General features: G+C 43.6%; 1 protein-coding gene across 1 annotated transcript; it reads right to left on the minus strand.

The window, feature by feature from the left end:
• Positions 1-1,918: 1,918 nt before the first annotated feature.
• Positions 1,919-19,585, minus strand: tmem200a (transmembrane protein 200A). The gene is made up of 5 exons (XM_041958728.1): positions 18,875-19,585; positions 7,130-7,267; positions 6,601-6,866; positions 6,328-6,491; positions 1,919-5,696 (listed from the first exon to the last, which is right to left on the minus strand). The coding sequence occupies exons 2-5, from the start codon at positions 7,258-7,260 to the stop codon at positions 4,578-4,580; spliced, it is 1,680 nt and encodes a 559-aa protein (XP_041814662.1). The 5' UTR covers positions 7,261-7,267; positions 18,875-19,585; the 3' UTR covers positions 1,919-4,577.
• Positions 19,586-22,809: the final 3,224 nt, after the last annotated feature.

The following is a 22,809-nucleotide window of genomic DNA, read 5'->3' on the forward strand; positions in this document are numbered from 1 at the left end:
TGTTGTTGTTGCTTCTTTACTTCATTCAATCTGTGTTGTATTTTATTTTACTTGTACAAGCAGCTCTTAACCTTGTTAAGAAACGATTATTGTCATCATTATTATTAGATGCCACAGTCCATCAAAAGGAAATATAAAACTGCATCTGTTGCCTCACGATGAAGATTTTCAGAATATAGCAAGTCTCTCCAAACCAGACTCACAGTCCCTCAGCTAGCTGATGTGTGTGACACAGCCGAGGAGGTGAGAAGGCGAGAGCTGTCTCTCCGTAACACATCGGCTGGGGATTGAACAAACACCCAGATGATGTGGAGCGATGGGGCTCACGCACGTGCCCCGCTCTGCTTGGCCACAGTGTCCCTGAGAAAGAGGAAGCTTGAAGCGTCAAGGGATGCAGAGAAAAGGCACTTGCATTAGTAGAGTCAAACATTTGGAACATTTGATTCAGTTGCTTTAAGCGCTGAGTCCTCTGTTTTACAGGGGGATGCACCTTACAGGACGTTCTGTACCCTAAGTGCCTTTGATGATTTAACCTTAACGCACCTTTCTGGGAAACGAGAATTGTTTTTAATCACAACTGTAAGGTCTGAAGGGTTAAGATTCTCTCAGTTAGTTCTTATGATAGTGCTGTAGAAGAGACACAAGGTTAATATCGTGTCCTAATGTCTCCCAGCAACAAGATGCTCCATCATTATGTGATTAAAACAACAACGCTGAGCTGACTACTGAAGGCAGAACTGTTGTTTCTCAAAGACTTCAGCCTTTAATTTTATATTCCCGTTAAAATCTTCAACTGGTGCAACAAAGAGAGTGAGGGCAGGTCTCAACAGGACGAGGTAATTTTAGTTTTAATGTTAACTGGATGCGGCATCATCCATCTCTGCTGCCTTAATATGTTCCCTTCCATCAGAAAGGGTTAGAATTATCATCTGTGCCCTCGGCAACACAGAGCATGAGACGGCGTCATCAGCCTTCTGCTTCTGAGTTCTATTGCAAGTGTGTGTGTGTGTGCATGTATGCTTCTGCACGTGCGTTTTAGGAGGAATATGTATGCATGCTTTCATGTAGGTAAATTGTTGGTGCTTGAATGTGTGTGTGTGTGTGTTTGTGTTGTTCCCACAGAGCTGCAGAGCATATGATAATTGATGACTCATTCAGACCTTTGCTTATTTTGTATGCAGGAGACGAAGAGAGGAGGAGGAAGAAAGACAGAGAGAGAGATAGGGAATTAGTGATGTATCTGGGAGGATTGTTAAGATCCAGGGTCAGACTGTGTGTTGGTGCATGTTTGTGTGTGTGTGTGTGAGTGTACTAGGGTTGGCCGATGATATGTTACAGCCTTCCAACCGGCCACTGTCAGCCAAACAACCAGCAATCGCCGAGGTAGTCGCACAGGTGTGTGTCTGCCCCCCGACAAGCAGCAAGTTTGCTATGTTCCTTAGCTTTTATATTCTAAAAAATAAACAAAACTCACAAAATGTCAAGAAAGAAACATCTTTCACCTGTTTTCCTTGTGAAAACAGGAAATTCAACCGAACACCTCCAAGTTTAAGTTTGGCTTAATTGCCTTGTTAGTTGTAGCACACTTTTTTCAAACTCAACAGAAGCAAACTAAAACTCACCAAAACCATCTTTGTTGGTCTTTTCCAACAATCAACACCTCTGCCTAATTCACCTGTTTAACCCGCTGTTTCTACCTGCCGTTCCTCTCTGTGCTACTGCCGAATGTAGACTCATCAACCACCCAACCCTCGTGTGCACATGGACCAAAAAGGTGATGTTGCCTCCCACTGACCCTTGAAGAAGGCACCAGAAGAGTGACTGTGTGTGAATCCACGTGGAGGAATCAGTATTGGTTAAACAGACTCATTAGGACAAAACATCTTTCAGTGAAAATACTGTTTATTTTGAGAGAGGCTAAAATTGAACATTGACTCATCAAGTGCTGGGAACCAGTTAATGAGGCTCTCTGGCAAGATTCCTGCACTCTTAAAAAGGGCTCTATCTTTTCCATGTTCTATTATTCATGTGTCCTGCATTAAAAGTAGCACAGAAGATGTTTGAACTACACTGATAAATGTGTTAAGGTATCGTTAAGGTAGCTGACAAACCAAACACAACCTGAAACAGATATATGGAGGCGTCGTATCAGCTCGTATACTGAACATAGACAAGAGCAGTGTCTTCACATGGCAACACACCTTGTCAGCACGTTAAAAACAAAACACGCCGACACATCCAACAACTATGTTGGTTCGTAGCTGAATTCCTGAATTCAAACCCGCGATAGTCATCAAGTGGTGAATATTGTCAGTACGAAAAAAAAATAAATAAAAAGGTGTGTCATCAAACGGGGAGTGCAGCAGAAAACAGCATGGCTCACACTTTCAAGTCCAGCCGAAATATCTTGGACATCCCTCTTTGTGGTCAAAAATGTCAACATGGTTTTTTAAATGTATCGTTTTTATCTTCAAAAGGAACTCATAATATCTTTGGGGATTTTCAGAAATGTGGTATTTAAAGAGGAAGGACCACACCAGCACCTAACACACCAAGTGACATTTGCAGGTACATTTACATGCTGTTGAATGTGCTTCAGCTGAGCAGCTCCTTAGCTGTGCAGCCTGCAAACTGACGTTAGCAGCGCACTTTTCCCTGGTGAACATTTGTTTGGAAGGAGACTTTAGCAGCAAAGCTAATGTGGGCTGTTGTTCAAAGGCTGTTCTGGCTCAGATACCATCTGCTCTGCCTGTGATAGAATGCTGACATTACTGCTTTGTGCAAGGTTCGATTGGCTGTAGCAAACTATCGATGTGGACGTAATGGTTATCAGCTGAATGAATGCAAAAGTGGAGGGAGCCATCATGAAACCAAAAAAATAAAAGATATGAATTTCCCCCTTTTTTTCTCAAAGGGGAAAGGAGGACACATGATTTACTGAGCAGATGTGTTTGCTGTGGCAGACAAAAAAATGCAGTTTAATTTCAGTTGGGCTTTAATATCACAGCTTCCTGGATTTATAAAGATAACACAAGATAAATGTGTGTGTTGTGATTTACTGTTGGCTCCAGTGTAATGCCGGTACTTCACGCTCTCACTTATAGTGATTTTCTTGTTTTAAATATTGGTTTTTCAATAGTGCAGAGCCAAAATGTGTTGGCTGACTTAAAAGTAATCAGCGACTGTGTGGGTAGATCAATTATTTAAGTCATTTATCAAGGAGAAATGCCTCAAATGTGACTATTTGCCATATACGTCAAATAACTTTGGAATTTCTGACTGTTAGTTAAATATTAAATTGTTTTGAGACATTTATGTGCTCGGCTTGCTTGTTTTTTGGCATTTCATAGAGAATTGACTAGCTACTGCCCTGCTTATCATTCCTCTCATCAAACTGAAGTCAATAAGTATTCAATAATTAGGTTTTTGTCTAATACTGAAAAGGTTTGTGTACGTCTACAGCGTATGATCCGTACATGAATAATAGACTACATATCCTGAGTGTTTGTAGCGGAGCCATAGACAGAGATTGTTACTTCTAGTTTTCAGTAGCGGACACACAAAACTTACAGTTCTTGAGAAAGGGCAGCAATAGTATGATTGCAGCGCAACACAGACTCCCTTGTTGTATTTCTTGGCCTGGCACCTCGATTTGAAGTCACATCTGTGCTGCAGTGTGAAGACATTATAGTAACTGGTTTTGTCTGAGTTTGCACAGATCTGCTACAATCTGAGAATCAGACAGACACACAAACATATAAAAACCACCATTAAAACAAATACCACTAATATCTCTAATATCGCTATGTTGGACCTCGTCGATGCAGAATGCCATTACATTTTCTTCTATAGGTCTACAGGCTGTAAGTTACAAGCTGATTCTCTGTGGATTTAGTTTTCATATCTGTTTTTGTGTCAAGACTCTTAAATCAGTTCAAAATGATCATTATCAGCCTCAGTCTTTCTATACAACCCTATTAAGCACTCTGTAACTTTGTTTCCAAAGCTGCTGCACAAGCAAACACTTGGACCGTCGTGTCACTGCTGCCCGCTCAGGAAAGAACTTGCTCAAAGCGCTTCCAGTGTGTCCTTGAATTAAACCTTGTAGCAGTCTAAGAAAAGCAATTTTCAAAACCTTTTGTAATGAAACATTATTGATTCTAAAGCGTCTCAGGTTTGAGATCCTGTCAAAACTTTATTAGAACTATGTTTGTATAAAGAAGCTGGATGATGCAATGTGATTTATTTGTATTGATCCCTTTAGGGAACTTCTGTTTTCACTTGCCTCCCTCCATAGAGGTCACAGGTCAGAGTCAGCTACAGAACAGCACCTCTGGACCTGGTACTGTAGGCATTTAGTGTCTTGCTGACCCTTTAATGCACAAGATGGTCCACTTGTAACTACTCTCCAGCCTGCAGCTCAAAAAAGTGTCTTCAGAACCACTGTTGAGTTTCCTCTCTCCAGTGTGCAGCTGTTAAATTCATCACTTCCCCCTGACACCAGTGCGCTGTACACTCACACTGCTTAGAGAGCAATTTACAGGACAGAACTGTCTTCAACCTTTAGTTCATGGTTTTCAGAATCGAGTCTCAGAGCTGCCCCTCTTCAGTGTGCTGCTGTTGAACTCGTCATGCTCGAAGCTCAGATTATTATGCGACCTCGATATCATTAGCAGCTTCTCCCGTTTACTGTAGTCACGCCTCAATGCCACGGAGGGTGACACATCTAACAGCCGCTCCCCTTGCTCTTCCCTGTCCTCCAGCCGCATGTAGCCTTTACTGCTGCCCCGGGTGCTGCTGTTGCTGCGGCTGCTGTTGCTACGGTCGAGGCGTGGCCAGCTGGGGTGCTTCCGCTGCTCCGGGTGCACGCTGAGCATGCTCGGCCTGCGCTCCAGGTCCAGGGATTTGGAGTGGCTGCTGAGCATGTGCAGAGAGGAGTTGGAGCCAAAGTCAGTCCTGGCCGCTCCCGGGGAGAGCCAGCAGCCTGAGGTAGAGGATGGCGCAGGGGAGAGGGAGGTAGAGGAGACAGAGGAGCAGTGAGAGGAGGAGGAGGCGGAGTTACTCCGGTGTAAACCCGGTGGTTTGGAGGCCTTGGCAACAGATGCTACAGGAACCACCAGAGACTCCATGGAGCTCAGAGGCTGTGACCTCTCTCCATCTCTTCTCTCCCCTCCTCTCTCCTCCTCAGTAATCGCCTCCATCTCCGGTTCGTCAATAACGCAGTTGTTGAGTTTTATAACCGGCAGCGTAAACGCAGAGATGGAGGAGGAGACAATAGAGCGTGCATGGTGTCCTCCCTTCTCCCCTTCTCCGTCCACTGACCACTGGTGGCGCACCGAATCCGAGCGAGCCAACCCGAGCCCCGGGCCACAGAAGGGGCGATCCTTGTAGAGCGGCGCCAGCAGCCCCGCAAAGGTACAATCCAACTTAGCCTGTTCCCCCTGTTTGTGAAACTCCTCATCCCCGAGCAGCACCTCCTCCTCTTCTGTAGACCCTCCTCCACCACCTCCAGCTCGAGAGGAAAATGTGAGGAGGGAGTTGCTGGCCAATCGTGCTGTGTTATCAGCGTCGAAGGCTCGGAGATCCCCAATTTCTCTTGCATAGGCGCTGTTGCGGTGATGGTGTTGTTTTTGCTCTTTCTGCCTGAGGCGATGGATGTCGATGACTGTGGAGTACATGTCTCTCATATGGATTATCTAGTGCAAAGGAGAAATATATTAATGGTAGCGCTAGTATTGGTCTTTGGATTACCTGACAATATGTTTAGAGGTCCAGTATAACATACAGTATTATTGTTCAATGTACAGTTTCATATGGTGGATGTTTAAGACCTCGGAATACATATTTCTCACATGGATTACCTGAAAGGGGGGAGGGAGGAGGAGAGGACTAATCACATCAAGGGAGGGAAGGAGAGGGCATAAGAGCAGAGGAAATGTGATCAGAGGAAAATTGCAGAGATATGGGTGGAAGGAGGATGGCAGAAATATGATTTGCATGTTAGTTATATAGAGGTGATGAATATGGATGACTGCAGTGTGCATGCCCCTCATTTTGTAAAGAGTGGAGGGAGAGCAGAAATGAGAAAACGGGGTTGGGAAAGAATGCCAACTACATGTTCTACTGACTTAGCTTTGGTCTGTCAGAATTGAAATATTGTTTTAAATATTCCTTTATAACCTAGATCCAATTTCTGCACAAATCAGTGTTTCAGACCTCGCAAAGCAGTATTAGCTCTGTTTACAGCTTGTTGGCGGGCCTGTAGACCCTCAAAATCCACCAGAGAGGCTAGTATTTCATTTCTCCGGCACCTGATTTCAGCCCTACCTTAGTTTCTCTGTCTCTGTTTTCATGAAGAATGGCATTAGCACAGATGAAGATGAAAATCCCAATGCCCATGGTGAAGGGCCCGAGCATCTTCATCCTCTCAGAGTGACGATGCTGTTCCAGGAACCGTGTCAGAGCGCCCCCAGTCTGCTTGGAGGGCGTGCCTGCATGCAGGACACACAGAGGGCGAGAGCCATGTAATATCAGGAGTTTGAGTTTCTAAATCATGGCGCAAGTCTGTAAGTGTTCAGAGACAGCTCAGAGGGCTCCTACCTTGCACATGATGACTCCTGCTGGAGTTAGACACGGCCCCCTCTGTGGCAGATGTTTTAGCCCCTCCAGCAATTACTGTCTTGGATCCTCCTTCAGTCTGCGATTTGGCTGAGGGCACAGCTTCACTGTGCGGCCAGTAGCCCAGGGTTGCCATGCCGATCCCTATGGCCAGGATGACGAGCCCCAGGAGGAGGAAAAACCCAGAGGCGGAGTAGAGGCGGAGCCTACCGCGCACTACCACAACATCTGTGCGTCGTTTCCGCTTTCTAAATGAAAAGTATGGAAGGAAAGCAAAATGTTTTTGGAGACATGCATTTAGTGACATTACAGCCACCACACAAAAGATATACAGAGAATGCAAAACGCATTTGCATGCACATAACACTTGGCACATATTATGTTTTTGGTGAACAGTCAGTGCTGGCTTTTTGTAACATTAAAACCAGCACTGCTCATGAATCACATGCAATTGAAATTGCCAAGGAGTCTTTGCATTTATCTTTGCATCAGTAGCTACTGAGATGCTCACCTGGGGGCAGCCTCTGGGGCGGGGTTTCCAAGGCCTGGCGATGCAGGTGGTATAGGCCGGTGCTGAGAGCGGGCGGAGTCTTGGCGTTTTAGCTTAGCCAAGCCTGTTAGCACACCTGCTGCTGCAGTCATACTGAACCTGCAGGTACACATGCAGCGACAAAGTAGTCACAAGTTTAACATCAGCATCAGCATCACCAGCATCTGTTGTGTGTGTTTGTGCCGCCATGTCACCAAATGACCACCGGTGTAGAGCTGCTTCCTGCCAGTTAGTTTGATATGTCTTGCACATACACAAAAAGATGCAAAAAAACAACTGTAAACATCCGTTTAGCAGCACAGATGCATAGGAAGAAAGAAACATTGCCAACAACCATATTTAAGCACAGGTCTGGGGATGCACATATGCATTTCTGCATAGCAAAAATCTCCCAGATGCTCTGAATATAAGTGTAAAGACACTTAATATTCAGAGTGCAGCATCACTCACAATCAAAAGGATTGAACCAGTTACAGCTCTATTTGTCTTATTTTACATAGGCGTGTCACCTCAGACAGTTTTTTCTACAGAAAAACTGTGTCAGACCTTCGGCATCTTTCCAAATTCAAGAAATGCTCTTTTAATGTTAGCAGTGATACAGATGTAAGCACACAAAAATGCACACACTGGGTACAACAACCTCCTCTGTTTACTGGGGATGTTTTGTTGTTGGAGGCCAGACTTCAGGACAACACTGGCAGGGACGAGAATGTGTGCGTGTGTGTGTGTGTGTGTGTGTGTGTGTGTGTGTGTGTGTGTGTGTGTGTGTGTGTGTGTGTGTGTGTGTGTGTGTGTGTGTGTGTGTGTGTGTGTGTGTGCGCTTACTGGATGTAGTCACACACACCCCTGCTGGATGTTTGTTTACTGTGCTCTTCCTGTGTGTGAGAGAGAAAACTCAGGAAACAGGATGATAAGAGATGTAGGAATAGAAGGCAAGCAGAGAGAGAAACATGTTGCTTGTGTTTTTTATTCTTGGACAGTCTTTGTTCATTTGAATTTAAATCAATAGTTTATTTATATTTTGTCATTACTTATGTTGTTGCACTTAAATTGGAAATACAGTGCTGCAATTCTGACATAATATTCAAACTAATCATAGAGTGTGTGCTCACCAGCTGCTCAGATGTCTATTAATAGTTATTAAAATGAACAGGGCTTAAAACAAACAGCCTTATTAGGGGAGCCTTCATTTGGGTTTAAATGCCTGTTAATCTGGGTGCACATGAACATTAGCATTGTCCTGTTTAGTAATAGAAGGATTAAACTGAGTATATTTGATGTTGAATTACAAAGGTACACTATTTGAATGGAAATTTTAAGTATTGTTCTTTAGATCAAATTCCAGCAGCGTAGCTTCACTGCAGCGTCACTGTAGGCGCCCAACAGAAGAATCACTCATGAACAGCTGTGGAGCAGCTTGAGCACCACCTTCACATGGATTTTACTGGTGCTGACATCCACCAATTTCTCTGAACCAAGAAGAACCAACACAAAACTCTTCATCCTTTCCAACCATGCAAGGAAGTGAAGACCCAGTAGAGTAATGTGATGGAAATGTCCCCACAACGACAAAAGGTAAACTCTTTAAAACAATAAAAAACAGGATTTGCTTCAAAACTGAAGCTCAAGGATGGGTGGATACAGACTTCAAACTTCAGACCTGTACGTTTTGCCATTTTTTTGTTGCTTAACTGTTTATTTTGCTGGTTGGCCTGTTGAATGTGCTGTTAGCACGTTCAGCGGCTAATGTGGCTAGTAGCTAGTCTATTGTAGACCCACATGCTGGAGCAATGTTGGAGCCTTTAATGCTGAGGGACAGTCAAGAGAAATGTGTGAATGTAAAGCCTCATTTGAAGCCGATTAAATAAGCAGAGTTATGGATGTCAGGCCGAACGTTATCTCCACACTTCATACTGCAACACAAGCTCAGCTGGTTTTGTTACAGGAGAGCCTCCTCTGCTGCCTGCTGTGTCAGTATGTGTGTACACAGGCCCTGTGGTACACTGACGATTGGACTTATATAATATACTTTGGGTTTTCTGTCAAATAAATGCTGGGACACATCTATTTTTAAATATTTTATTTTTTCTTACGTTGCAAATGAGAGTGCAATTTCCCAGCTTCTGCAATTTCCCAGCTTGGGATAAATAAAGTATATCTATCTATATATCTATCTATCTAAAAGAGGTAGAATCGTGCTTTGAATGGCGTATCCCTTTTATTTTTATAATTCTAGAAATTACAATATAATAATAATAATACTGTGATGCAAATTTTAGGTCACATTATCAACCCCAAGTACCAACACGTCCTCATACCAAAAAGGACAGACTAGCTTGTTTGCCAGTGACTCCCAAGACAACATTTCTAACTGTTGGAGAGTCTCAGCGACAGGTGCACATACTCACAGAACTGGAGTTACATCCAGTAAATACCTATTGAACGTTATGAAACAGTCACAGTTTTAATGAGATGCTTGCACAGACGACCTTTACGCATGTTTTTCTGGAAGGACAGATACAGTCCTCTGAATATAGTAATAGTAATAACTGTTTATTTATTTGCTTAGGGGTCTTCTTTGCTGTACATACTTTAGTGTGCATGATTCCACGTCTGTGTTTATAACAGGATAAAGCAAATTTAGCATGGGAACAAGAAGACACCCGTGACCTTTGTCTGTCTATTTTTCTCTCCCTCCTTGCTTCCACGTCGCTCTTTTTATTTCTCCAAGAACACACTATCTGTAAATCTCTCCCTCCCTCGTCCATTCTCACCCTCAGTCTGTTGGCTAATGCATTCTGGCTGTGACCCTGAATAATTTCTTCCTTTCCGCGCTTCCTTCTCCTCCACTCCAGCCTTCGTTCTCATCTTATCTCTCTGTTTGTCTTTCTCCTCCCCCTAACCCTCTGTCTTCTCAGATCTATTTTTAATCTGTCTCTAATTTTAATTTTTCTTTTATTTGGATACTTCCCTGTTAGTCGCTGCCTTCCCTTCTCTTCTTCTGCATATCTCAAAGCAGTAAAGTCTGCTTTAAGAATTAGAATCAGACAAAGCTTTTAGTATTTAAAGTAACTGTGAATCACACAGAAGACCAGACGTACTCTCCTCTTTTCTCCTTCTCACATCTTAATGTATTTTTCACGTCAATCATCTTACTGGTAATACTGCTGTAGGAAAGTGCTTTACCACAGATGGTGAATCACACAAGGACAAACACAACCAGCCTCTTCTCTCGGGTTTTCTGCGCTCCCTCTCACTCTCTCTCTCTCTACTTGATTCTCTCCTTTCACTCCTTGGTGTGCGTCAAACAGGAACCCACACAATGTTTCAGGAGCAGGGGGAGATTTCCTGCGTTTACTGAAAAATGAGAAAGAGATGGATGGGAGTTCAGGGGAAGGATAAAAGAAACGAAACGGGGAAGACAAAAAGTGGTAGAGGAGAAGACGAGGTGGGAGCGGGATATTTAAGCATTTATTTGCTGTTCTTTAGTGCACCTACCTGGGTGCAACACCAGCTGTGTTCACTTGGAGCCAAATTTTAATCTGTTTTAATTATAATCAGTGTAAAAGCCCAAACAGAATAAAAATGCTCATATAAACACCTCAAGCAGAATAAAGGGGCCAAACTGAGTTGCAAAGGGGTAAAAACCTTTTCATAAACCAATCAAAAGTAAAATTGTATCATGTAAACGACTAAACCTGATTTCTTTCTGGCTGTGTTCTTTCTATGCATGCCCTCCATTTTCATGTGAATGCATGGGGGTACGTTTTTCCAGACTTGTTTTTGTTTTAGATACAAACTGTGGAAGAGCTGAACATCATTGGATACCTAGATGGGTTGGGGGGGTAAACTTCCTGTTAGCATTTCTGGAAGGTTTACTGCTACACTAATACCAGTCACAAGTCAACCATGTGCCAAAGAGATATTGCTGAATGGCTTGGTACTGACATGTACCTGTATTCATCACTCTTGAATGTGTCTCACAGCTATTCATGTATTAGATCACATATCATGTAAACGGTTTACCCGAAATCTTCAATTGGAATTATTTCAATCAAGAACAAGAAAAGTGTGCATGCAACTGCAGCTACTGAGTCATAACCGGAAACTGAAAGCCTGCGCAAAACAATGGTGGAAACTGTTTTGAAGGAGACAAAGTCGGGGGGATGAGCAGATAGAAAGAGGAGGCCCGACAATAGAGGAAAGCAGAGTGCCGTTCCCATCGGTGATGACAGGACAGCGGTAGAAAACAAGCCAAGTGCACCTGTGGTTTTAACAAGGCGGCCGTAAGAAACAAGTGTGGCAGAGAGAACAAAGTGCTGCCGTAACAGACACAGCCGCAGCCTAACGAGAAACCACTGAGGCTCTGACACAAGACGGCGTTCTCCTGTGGAGAACACGCCGGACCTGTGCAGTGACCACAGCAAATGCTAATATCCACTAACCGCACTCGACACCTAACACCCGATCAGTGGGTGTGTGCTGGGTGTTCGCACTGTGTGTGAACCTCTCTTTTGCATGCAGAAATAAAGAAATTATTCAGCGTGTTATGTTTTAGTCTATCAAGAGAGGAAAAATTGCTGTTTGCTGCCTTTTTTTAGTGAATATATCAAACAGTGATCACACACAGAGTGAGTGAATTTTAATATAATTTTTCCCACCACCTTTTAGATAAAACTTATGAATAATGCGAAATCCACTGCTCCAACTTCCACTTCGCTGCCTTAATAAGCACTTTTCTAAATTAGTCTTTAATGAATCATGAATTAGCCTCCATTTGATCACCTATTAATGACTCAGTTTGCCTCTCCAGTTAATCTATGCATCCTCACAGCATGGCAAGAAAACTATTAAGACTATTAATATCATACCTCCCCCTTCAGGGAGCAGATTGACTCTGTTACTTGGAGACATTTAAACATTTGGAGGCACACTTACATGAGTTCCCATTTTAAAAACATGTCTCTCAGAGCGGAGATTTCCCCCCGCCACACTGTCATGCTGTGATATCCCTCTGCATGTGTTGCGTCCTTGAGCAAGGAGATGCCTTTTGTAGCATGATAACGGCAAGTTACCTATCTATAGGAGACGTCACGTGATGTATTGTCCCTATAGCAACAACATGTGCTGCTGCTAGGTGACAGGTTTCTATAGCAACTACCAGCTGTGTGCAAAGGATTGACATTAACACTATATCGCTTTGACAAAGGGGTATTTCCCATGGATCATTTTGATTCACTTTTGCATTTCTGTGTGCAGATACAGGGCAAAGACAGCACGTCACAGCACCTGCTTTGGTCGCTCAACCTCTATCATTTTGGACGAGGTGAGAGTGAGACAGGGAGGCAAGACGGCAAAGAAAGCTGGATTAGAATTGGGAGGGAATGAAGAGAGACAATAGGGGATTGGCAAGTGGGAGGGAATGAGAAGAGGAGACGGTGAAAGGGAGACACCAGGGATGAACAGAGAGTGTGAGAGCAAAAAAAAAAGAAATCCTTGCATTTTTTTGCACTCACAACATTTACATTTTAGCATCGCGTGCGGGGTGTTAATTACATCGTGTTTATGTGATTTGTGCTGAAGCTCTACAATTCTCTCTGAATTCCACACAGGAGAGAGAGAGAGAGAGAGACAGCAGAGAGTGTGGAAGAGGAAAGAGGACAGGACAGGTGGGATAGAAAGACAAAACAATGAGACGTCACATATGGGGGGTGGGTAGGTAAAGATACGAGAAATCAGGAGCTGAAGAAGACAGCCAGAGGGGAAGACAGGAAGAACAGAGGAGGTGCTTTGAACTACACAAAACAAACTCCAGGGACTTTTTTTGACTCTAGAAGGAAGCTGAAAAAAGTTTCCAGTGACTCACTTCAGTGAACTGTACGCTGATACGTCATGGAGAAAGGCATTTAGTATTGACACAAATAGAGTAAAAGGGGAAGATGTAATGAGAGAGGAATGAGCAGGGACATAAAAATGGAGCGCGTTAAGGAGGGAAAAATTTGTATCCATTATGCCTCCCATTACAGCCAGAGTGGGTCATGTGTTTTTCTTTCTGTATCATAAACCGCTCGGGTAAGGTTAAGTGAGGCCAAATTGCTGTAATAAATGTAGTACTGTATCGCTGTCCACCTAAACTTGATTTAAATGGAGAGACAGACAAAATGCCCCCTGCTGCAGCAGTTAAGGTCACCTGCCATCACATCATGGAGCAGGGAGTCAAACTACCACTTCTGCTGGGAAGACCACCCTTAAAACAACACTAATAACGACTATTTCAGGCTCTCCAGCGTGTTTTGGCTTCCCTGAGTATTCCTGCAAAACTCAGATTTTATGCTCAGAATATCAAAAGGTAGTTTCCTTTCTCCTCTCTTTGCAAAGATTGAAGGAAACTACCTGCATGGGTCAAGGGCAAATCTGTAGTGAACAGCATCTGATCTTTTGACAAGCTGTGCCAGACTCTGCTTTTAACTTGAAATGCTGAAATAAAGGGACTGTCAAGTTTATTACTTTCTTTCAAAGTACACCTACACTGTCAAGCACAATTGCACAAACAGCTTTCAGGTGACTGGAAAAGAGCGTGTTCACACACTGGTTTTATTAGATACCAATGAATTTAGTGACATTTCTTTTCTTGTTGTCAAGTAAAATCTTATTGAGTGCTGCAGCTGCCATTTCAGTATAATATGGTGCACTATGGTACAGTATAATATTTAGTATAATATACTATACAGTACATCATAGTACCATGTACTGCCGAGTAGCATTGTATAGTAGTACATAGTAGTGTGATATAGCATAACATAACATATAGTATAGGATAGTATAGTACAATGTAGTATGATATCAAATAGTGTCTAGTCTAATCTCAAACAATACTACAGTACCATAGTAATATTGTATAATATGGATTATAGTATAGTACAGTATAGGACAGGATGGATGTTTTTATGTTCGTATTAAAGGATCATTTTGTTGGTTTTCCATGTTTCAGCCCATTAAAAAAATTTTTATACACTTTAGAGCACACGACTAAGTCGATAATCACTTCACCAAATGGGTGCTGGGAGTAAATGCAGCTACAATCTGAGACAATTTTTGGAAATCCTCTTAGCACGTGCCTTCCAAAAACCCCAAAACCATCAACCTGTAATGGAAGAAGTTCACACGATCCTTTTTACAAGGTTCACAATTGCTTTGATTTGCCTCCTGGCTTTTATTTCCCAGATAAAATAGCTCTCTAATGTGGTGCTCTTTGGCAGCAGAGACTTGATTGTCAGATGCCCTTAAGGCTTCCATAAACACGCTAACACGGAGGAGTATTCAAAACTCGCACTCCTGCAATTATGTTACTACACAATAATAACGCAACCGAGAAATGTATACAGTTTCCTGTTTAATGTTGTAGTTAGTAACACATAATGGGCTGCCACATGCAAGAGCACTATTCCTTAGAAGAAAAAGTAAAAATTCCACTGCCCTCGGCGGTATGTGACAGGAAAGATATAAGAGAGAGATAAGATGTGACACAAAGCTGTGAGACAAATCGCAATGCATGATGTGCCTTACAGCAGGTACAGGTTTTTTTTTTTTCGTTATCGCAGCCACATGTGTCGCTAATTTACTCTGTTGATGCCTGAAGTGGAATCCTGTGTTTGCTTTTCCAGAAAGGCTGGAGGTCAGAGCCCACAGCTGCTTGATCAAACCAGACAATCTCAGTCACTCTGCTGACCAAACCAGCTGATCGTGCTGCTGTTTGCTCCCTACATCCAGGCGAAGCGACAAGGACGTAACTCCTGACCAGCTGCCCACCCCTGTCAACACAACCGGGATATGTTTCAGGAGGAACCACCACCTTGGATTGAACCCAGGAGTCTGCAGTGGCTGGCGAGTGGTGAGTAGAGATTTTGCTCTAGAATAATATCGATCCACAAATCCATAAATGCTTTATTCTATTTCGAGAATATTTTCTTTCGTCTGGTAAAACTTAAGTTTAATTGATGAAACTGACTTGCTGATGTTGTCAAATGAAAATCTCAACCAGAGAACACTAAAGGCTGCGCTACAGATCAAAAAGCTCCCATCATACACACATCATAGCATATACGCTCATTTTTTTTTTTATTTTTGAGATGGAGATTTGTTGGTTTTTGCAGTTAAACATACTATTTTGAAAACTGCAGACCTAAATTTGTCAGTACCGCTAACTGAATACTTCAAACAGGCATATCTGCATGTCATATCGTGCACAAACACACAGGTGTTTTCAGTTGTTCTGCTTGATTATGTTGTGTTCCCATCATACGGGATGGATAATAGAGATGGGAAGATGATGCAAGTTTATATCATCGGACAACACTGTTGGGAAGGGTTAAAATGCTGTGCACTGACTAAATGGAACTATATTCATACACTCTGGGTGTCATTTTCTTAAACATCAGGCTCGGGCTGTTATGAGGCAGCCATATTTCTCGTCTTTTTCTGGAATTTCCATATATCATGTGTCAAGTTGAATGTATTTGAGCTTGCAACTAATTGCAACTCGAATGCTGACTTGAACACAATTAACAAACTAGAAACTGGTAATTACAATAACTCTGATATGACGGGTGAAGACGCCATTAGCCCTCTTCTCACGTAGACTTAGTGACACTATACTGGGAGTTATGTGAGGCCACCACATAACAGCCTAGCTTACAAGAAACTGAGGATGATGTCAATTAAGCTCAGTCAGTGCGCACACAGAAGAGCTCTAATCAGGTGAAAAACACCTGTGCAGCTGGACTTGAGTTGCGCAGGAGCTTTTGTGATATAGCATGAGAAAATGGCTTTTTTTTCAACTTGCAGCTATCATTTCCCACGGTTGAGTGGGTTCACAATGTTCAATGTCCCGTTTCCTACCGTGACGCTGATTAGAAATGAGTCACAGAATCGACTGAAATTAAATATGATACCTGTGAGTTTGGGTCTGGCTGAATCCAGCGTGACCAGACCTCTACATGAGCCCGATGCAGCACCCTGACGGAAGTCTCCGTCCTTCTTTGTAGCTCTTTAAAGGAGCAGATTGCTAAAACAGTTTTTTACGTCCATTTGATTCGACCGCAAGTTCCAAAGGAAAATTGGGCATCGCTAGAGAGGAGCAGAGGGATGAAGAAAACTGAGCAGGAAAAAGGAAAAGGAGAGAGAAGAATGAGCAAAGGATAAACACCGAGCTCGTGTTGGTGCATCACTTTACTCCTACAGACTCACGGTCAATGATGAGTCATCTGTCTGGAGAATATGTCACTTTGTGTTTTCCCGCTGACCTTTCGGCAGCACATTTTCTGATGCGAGCACTCGAGCGTCAAATCCTGCACCCTCTTCACCATCCTGTTTGTTTTCCTTCCTCATTATTTTGATAATATGCTTCTTCTTCTTCTTTAAGTCTCCCATCCTTCACACTGCATCAGTCATTGCCTCCTGTGATCAGTTCAGCTCTACCCAATTGAATCAACCTTCGAATTGAATCATCAGATGGTCATGGCAGGAGTGTGTGTGTGTGTGTGTGTGTGTGTGTGTGTGTGTGTGTGTGTGTGTACTGGAGTGAGCCCCCTGTTCATTCCAGCTAAATGACTCACTCTATCTTCCTCACAGTCCTGATCTTCAGTCAGTCATCCACACTCATCCTGAGGCTGCCCCCAAGCAACAGTGGCACCCAGGCTGGAGTCCTGGCCCCTGTGAGGGGTCTGTGTTTGGATTCTAGCAGCTCATTCTCCACATATTATCACATAATTTAATTCCACTGATGTTTTTTCCCATAAGCGAACAGTTCTTATGTAATTTGGCCTTCAAGGCATTCTTAGCAGAAACAGGAATTCTGCCATAAATCAGATAAACTAGGATGTTTTCCTCAGATGGGGTCTGAACGATGAGCTTGTATTATCGGGTGGTTGGTTGTGGGCTTGCACATCTCTCTGTGGGAGGCTTTGCCCCGACAAAGTGAAGGAACTGCTGACCTTGGGGTTTTTCAAACGGGATTATCCAGTTAGTGGATATGTGTGAAGGGGGATTATCTGATATGTCGCATGACTTCTTAATGATTCTCAAATTAAACCTCGTTTCACCGTAAAATGTTTGGCAGCGTCTCGCTGCGTGCCATTAGGCTCAGTGTGTCACCCAAACAGCTCTCAAGGTGAGAGTTACTCCTAATTCTCCAGCCTCCTTTAAATCACTTTAAAGACAATAAAACCACAGACAGAGCACCACTTATTAAATCCTCCTCCACTTAAAAATGTATTCTTCTTGTTTTTCCTCCACAGGGACGTTTGACCTTCACTGTGCAGAATGATGTATGTACAATACTTGATACTAGAAGGCTGTTTTCACATTTCTCTGTGCTCACCTTAACGCTCAGGCTGGTAAAGTGTTTTAGAAGCATTTCTTGTTAAACTTGTAGGAAATCTCTCAACGTCCCAACAGCAATCAACAGATCGAATGCTGACAAAAAAAGAACTAGAATCTGGTCTCTGTGGATGTCACAGGCCTGTAAGGTTTGGATGTTTGGATGCCAACCTGCCGGCACTGTGCCCGTGCTCATTGCACACGACCACAGTCTTCCACAAGGCTCTTACATGTGAATGACGTGGAGCAGTTGCACTCGTTTAGCGATGACAAACGCTGCACTGTGCTCACAGCACGCTGCCTGAGGTGTAGAATGAGCGAGCGGCAGCCGCTAACCCAGTAGCACAAAGCGCACAGGCACTGGCTGAGCAGCAACTGCTGGCCGGGTAGCCGATTCAGACTCAGGTACGCTCCTGACAGCTATTTTGTTTGTGTTTATGTCATTGTGGTATTTAACAGAGTTGTTTAATAAATATTTGACTAAAAAAAAAAGCTAAGAGAGCTTAGCGAACTCACACGCCTCTCCCAGCTGTCCAGTTGGAGCTGAGGGGCAGCCGGCCAGCTGTAGCCAGGCAGTGCGCTTATGTGTTTTGGGGGAGCGACTTTGGAGGGAGGCCTGAAGGGAGGGGATGGGATTCTTCAGAATCCATCGTTACCAACTCCAGCTTTAAATCTGACTTTAAGACCTGAGAGGGATGAGATTTGTGACATCACAACTGGTCTCCAGCCAATCATGGTCAGATATGCAACTTGTGCCCATCAGTTTCTGGATTTTTCACTGAGGGAGAAGGAGTACATGTGATTTTCTACTTTTTAACAAGATAAATTCACTTTTTTTAAGCCTGAAACTTGTCTGGAGGGGATCTTTAAATATAGTTTGAAGCGTTTTTTTTCCCGGAAAATGACCACTGACCCTTTAATAATGACCTTTACTTGTCTTCAAAGGCATGAATGTTGACATCATGCATTGTTCAACTACAAAGAAGTGAATTATAGTAAAGAGATAACAGGCAGGGATCATCTCTGCATTGGCACAATGAACAGATCATAGTGTTCCCTTCCCAATAAATCCATCAATAAATAAAACAACAACAAAGCAACATATAATATGCTGGTCTGTCTTAGATAATAAAGTCCTGTCCATCAATTAGGCAACAGTTGAAGAATAGAAGAGCTGTAGCCATAATGTTAAACTTCCTCCTTCATCAAATATTAAACGAAACGTCATTAAATATGGATGGTTATAAAAAGATGGACTGTGGGGCTGTCAAGTTGAATGGTTACAAAGCGACTGTGTGAAGAGTTGGAGAGGTCAAACTCAGTTCTTACCTTTGCAAGAAGCCGAGTTTTCACTGTCAGTGTGCCATTAGGCATGGACCGGGATCAGGCTGTAACCTGGGGCAAAGTAAAGAGCCATCTTCCGCTGTGAAGGCTACTTCCTCTGAAATGCCATGCCGGAGAAAACGCGGATGACACCGGGACAAGTCAGCTCCCATGCAGGGTTTGGAAACAGCGACACGGTCTTTACTCCCAGCCAAGATCCTCAGAGGAGGCGAGACAATGTCATGATCACAGTCTGTTTGGGTCAAACTGGGGTTGCGAGCTTTCAAAGTGTCTATTTATATGACTTTGTTAGGCGAGGAGCTCGTTTTACGCTTTATGGAGCGAATGCGCGCTCAAGACGACGAGGGCGGTGAAACGCGCTCCCAATTACGACTGAAGGAAAACCCTTAAAACATTACGACTATTTAAAGTCGTAAACGCTCGGGTTGTAATTCCCCACGCAGCGGAATATTCCTGGTTTCACTGGGGGAAAAGACGCCGGTGCTTCGTCCCTCCTGGCTGTAATGCGTAAAACTCTTGCTATCCCGATTTTCGCATCCAAGCAACTTGACTCCACGTCCCCCCCAAAAAAGAGCAAAAAACGAATAAGATACAACTCTTTCTAGTAAAAGCTCATCTTTTGTTGATGCGTTTTTCAGAAAAAGCGCAGAGTGAAGCTGCGAGTACAGCGTGTTTTTATCCCTCAGAGCGAGGCGAGGCAGCTTCATCCAGTTTCTCCAAAGCGCTTCTGCGCTTGTGGGAATGCGAGAGGCTTTCACTGAGGTGTGTGTGTGTGTGTGAGAGAGAGAGAGAGAGACAGAGTGAGAGAGAGACAAAGAGAGAGAGATGGGGGTGAAACACTGGGAGGAAGTGTGCATGCGTGCGTGTGTGTGTGTGTGTGCGCGCCGGCGCGCGCGTTTATGGAGTGAAACGAGGCACTGTGCCATGCTCCTCTCGCATGTGCAGGGACGCAGGCGATAAGGGGACGGCTAGTTTTGAGGAAGGACAGATGGAGAAGAAGCCTTGGCTCAGCTCAGCTCGAGCAGAAACAGTGGATCAGCTTGTTATGTTGAGCGAATCTCTGTGGGAGCAACAAGCAGCAAGATTGTGAATACATTATTAGCACGCAAAGGTCAGGAAATCCAACGTTCCTGCAGTGTGCAAGTGTGTTTTAGTGTCTGACAGCTGTAATATTGGCAGGACTGACTCTTGAGTGTTTGTGTAAGGTATGCAACAAATACCCAGATGTTAGGAGGGATAAACGCACGCAGTGCTCCGTATTTGAATTCAACTTTTAAGCCTTTCCGTCTCCACACATATGCAGAGAGAGGGAGAGGGGAGCAAAAAACGCTGCACATGTTGGCATGCTTGCCGTTTCCTGTGTTTACATGCTGGAATTGATTCACTGACAATCCGTTTTTGAACAATATGGCTTGATGTGCGTGCGTGTGAGAGGGAGACATAAGGGCTATTATTTGTTCAGATGGCTGAGATTAAGTTGGCAAGAAATGAAACACCCTGAGGGCAGAGTGGTACAGCTGAGGACTGGATACATGTTGGTGCACAGTCATTAGGGCGTTCTGTTGGTCCTCGGGTGCTATCCTGGACTTCAAACCTGACTGTAACATGCCTGACCTTAACCTCAACCTTAGCTCATTATAGCGCCGCACACACACACACTAAGAAATAACCCTTCAGGCTCCCTCAAAGCGTCGCCACACACATCTGGAGCCAGGAGATCGCAACAAAAGCCCACGCCTGCTCTTAAACTCTAAAGAGAAACAGTTAAGATTCAAGCCAAAGTCCCTGGTGCAGTGGTCAGTCGGTTGCTGTATTTACATTCCATAAGAGATGGAAATGAAAACAGAGGGAAGGGGCAGAGAGAAGCAGAGCAGGAGGGAGACGGCGAGGTGTGGAGAGAGTGTGGGAGAAAAAGGAGAGGGAAAACAAAGCCTTAAATTGTTGGCCGTTGCATTTCTTGTTTACAAGCCCACTTGGGATTATGGGATTTGCAAAATGCGTTGACTTTTTGTGTTATACTTATTGTAAGCAGCTGTGGACGGGAGTCTGCGGCTGAGTAATTAATGGGGAGCTGTAATTGAGAGGAGGTTTGGAAAGAGAGGAGACTGGGGACAGGAGGAGGCAATGGGAGGAAGTGGCGTGCAGGAGGTGGGAGACAGGGGAGCAGAGAGTTTGTGTATCTTTATCATTTGAAGATCAATCCTTTCAGGTCGCAACAAGCGATCATTTTCATTATGATTTAATCATCAATATTTTAAAAAAGGGCATCACAGGACCCTAGAAACCCAAGGTGTTGTCTTCAGATTTTGTTTTGTCTGGCCAACACTTTGAAACTAAAATAAATTCAATGTACAGGGAAATAAAGTATGGAAAAGCAGCAAATCCTAAATTTGATATTGAGATCATTGCCAGTTTTGCGTGAAAAATGACATAAACTATGATTGAAATACTTCCTCTCCCTCTTTCTTTCACTCGTCATGGAAACCCTCCCTGTCTGTTCTCCTCATTGCCTATTTTTGTGTGCCTTGAATGAATTATGACACTGTGCTTGTGTGACGTCAAAATCTTCCCCACGCACACACACACTGAGTGATAATTACAGCCTCTCTGCTCCTACAACAAGCCATGCTGACATGTAGGTCAATGAGCCTGAGTGTCGCCATGGCTCTCTCTTTCTCTCTCTCTCTGTGTGCGTGTGTGTTTGATTGATCGTCAAACAAGTTAAAGACTGATCAGGACTTAATTTCTATGCTGCTACGCAGATTGTTTGTGCTGTAAACACTCGATACAGGAGCACTCTGTTCAATTGTCTCTCTCAGTCCCATTTTTATCCTCACATCAGGTCTGGTATCGTGCTCCATACTGAAGTGTATCTCAACTGTTTCATTCATTATAACTCGATATGCTGTATCTTCACTGCGCTCCTTGAACAAAGAAAGCCTGTTTGTCGTTTGAGCTTAAGTACGGGCTTAATAATTCATAGGTGCCTTGAAACCTATAATGCTTTTAAGCTTCAGATGCTGTGTTGTTCACTGTTCATGCTGTTTCACTGCTGCTGAGCTTTTTCAGTGCTGGGCTGAAACAAGGATGTAGGGTTACCTTGGTGAGATTGTGTTTTTTTTTTTTTTTATTAATTGTCCGATTGAGTTTACTGACCTGATGTTGAGGCTTTATGAACCTCTCTCAGACCTCTCACCACAGGCCCTCAGACCTCTCGCCATAATCCCTGCAGACCTCTCACCTCAGGCCCCTCAGACATCTCACCTCAGGCCCCTCAGACATCTCACCTCAGGCCCCTCAGACATCTCACCTCAGGCCCCTCAGACATCTCACCTCAGGCTCTGCAGACCTCTCTCATCAGGCCCCTCAGACCGCTCACCTTAGGCCCTGCAGACCTCTCACCTCAAGACCCTCAGACCTCTCGTCTCTCATGCAGCTATAGTGGCGGCAGCTGATGAATACACAAACAGAACTTGTGCCTGTCCCACTAAAAGCCATTAATTTTACTTTAGTTTTACATACAAACTCATGTGGGTTTGATATCTGGGCTAAACACTGACACAAGTTAAATTGTGCTCAGCAAGACTCCTCCACCTCATGTAACTTTCTTGTAACATTGGAAACAAACTGTAGCCTGAATTTTATTTTTATACAGTCCAACCAACCCGCCTGTATAGTAGTGTTGAATTCTGCAGACTGCTCTGCTTCATTGCATCATATTTAACTCATCTAACTCTCAGCAAGACAGCGAATGTGGAACTATCCCTTTAATCCAAGCTGATGAACGTGTGCAAGTATGCAGTGTTTGTGATTATGTGTCTTCATTACTGCAGTTACACAGAGCAGCGAATGACAGCGTGAAATACAGTGACCAACATTGTAGCATTGCAGGATAGTCATCTGACTTTAACATCAAAGTT

This window comes from Chelmon rostratus, chromosome 18, assembly GCF_017976325.1.
Source record: "Chelmon rostratus isolate fCheRos1 chromosome 18, fCheRos1.pri, whole genome shotgun sequence".
Taxonomy (NCBI): Eukaryota; Metazoa; Chordata; class Actinopteri; order Chaetodontiformes; family Chaetodontidae; genus Chelmon; species Chelmon rostratus.